Consider the following 1037-nt stretch of genomic DNA (forward strand, 5'->3'; position numbering starts at 1 on the left):
GCTGCAAGCTCTGCCTCCTGGGTTCACACCATTCTCCTGCCTCAGCCTCCCGAGTAGCTGGGACTACAGGCACCCGCCAACATGCCCGGCTTATTTTTTGTATTTTTTAGTAGAGACGGGGTTTGACCATGTTAGCCAAGACGATCTCGATCTCCTTACCTCATGATCTGCCCACCTCCACCTCCCAAAGTGCTGGGATTACAGGTGTGAGCCATCGTGCCCGGCCACACCCAGCTAATTTTTATATTTTTAGTAAAGACAGGGTTTCACCATGTTGGCCAGGCTGGTCTCAAACTCCTAACCTCAGATGATCCACCCACCTCAGCCTCCCAAACTACTGGGATTACAGGCATGAGCCACTGCGCCCGGCCAATAAGTAGTATTTTTAAAGTTTCACTCTACATAGAAACCCATCCCTTCCTAAGCCATTAAATTTCCAGTGGCATCCAAATCAAATGTGATTTATGGATATGGAGATGATACCACAGAACCCAGCATTAGTACAGTTTGTGCTTTGGGATTTATTTTTCTTCTAGCAAAAACTCCTTCTGATCCAACTGCATCCTACTCACATTACCTCATGTGACCAGAGACAAACATTAGAGCCTATAGGGAATGGGGGACAGGATGAATATAGAGGAGGCTGACCCAAACAATGTCAAATTCTAGCCACACATAAACAAACTGGAAACTCACATGAATTTTTGTCAAGCCGAGGACGTTTTAATGGGACTTCACATCCTTTTGATATCTTCCGTCTTCTCAGTTCCAATGTTATTGGTTGCAAAGTTTGAGAGTTTGAATCCACAGCTACCATGTTTATAAAACCACACAAAAAAGATACATAATTTCTTAGTGTCTGTCATTTTTATATACAAATAAAACATATATATGCAAAAATCACTGCATTATAAATGGACCATCAAAATGTCATTCTTACTTAAGATAAAAGAAAAAAAGTAAAATGAGTGAGAAATTACTTCCTTATAGGAGATACCTTGCAGATTGACCTCCTGAATCTTTTCTATGATCCAGCT

The 1037-nt window shown here is 41.7% G+C and overlaps 1 protein-coding gene across 2 annotated transcripts in view; it reads right to left on the reverse strand.

Moving 5' to 3' along the window:
- The window catches only part of PHF20 (PHD finger protein 20), a 228733-nt gene that overhangs the window by 109244 nt on the left and 118452 nt on the right, over positions 1-1037 (reverse strand). For both annotated transcript variants that reach the window (XM_011972373.1, XM_011972374.1), the window contains exon 7: positions 697-810. In XM_011972373.1, the coding sequence (XP_011827763.1) occupies positions 697-810 (114 nt within the window). The remainder of the gene's footprint in view (positions 1-696; positions 811-1037) is intronic.

This window comes from Mandrillus leucophaeus, unplaced genomic scaffold, assembly GCF_000951045.1.
Source record: "Mandrillus leucophaeus isolate KB7577 unplaced genomic scaffold, Mleu.le_1.0 Scaffold129, whole genome shotgun sequence".
NCBI classification, from domain to species: Eukaryota; Metazoa; Chordata; class Mammalia; order Primates; family Cercopithecidae; genus Mandrillus; species Mandrillus leucophaeus.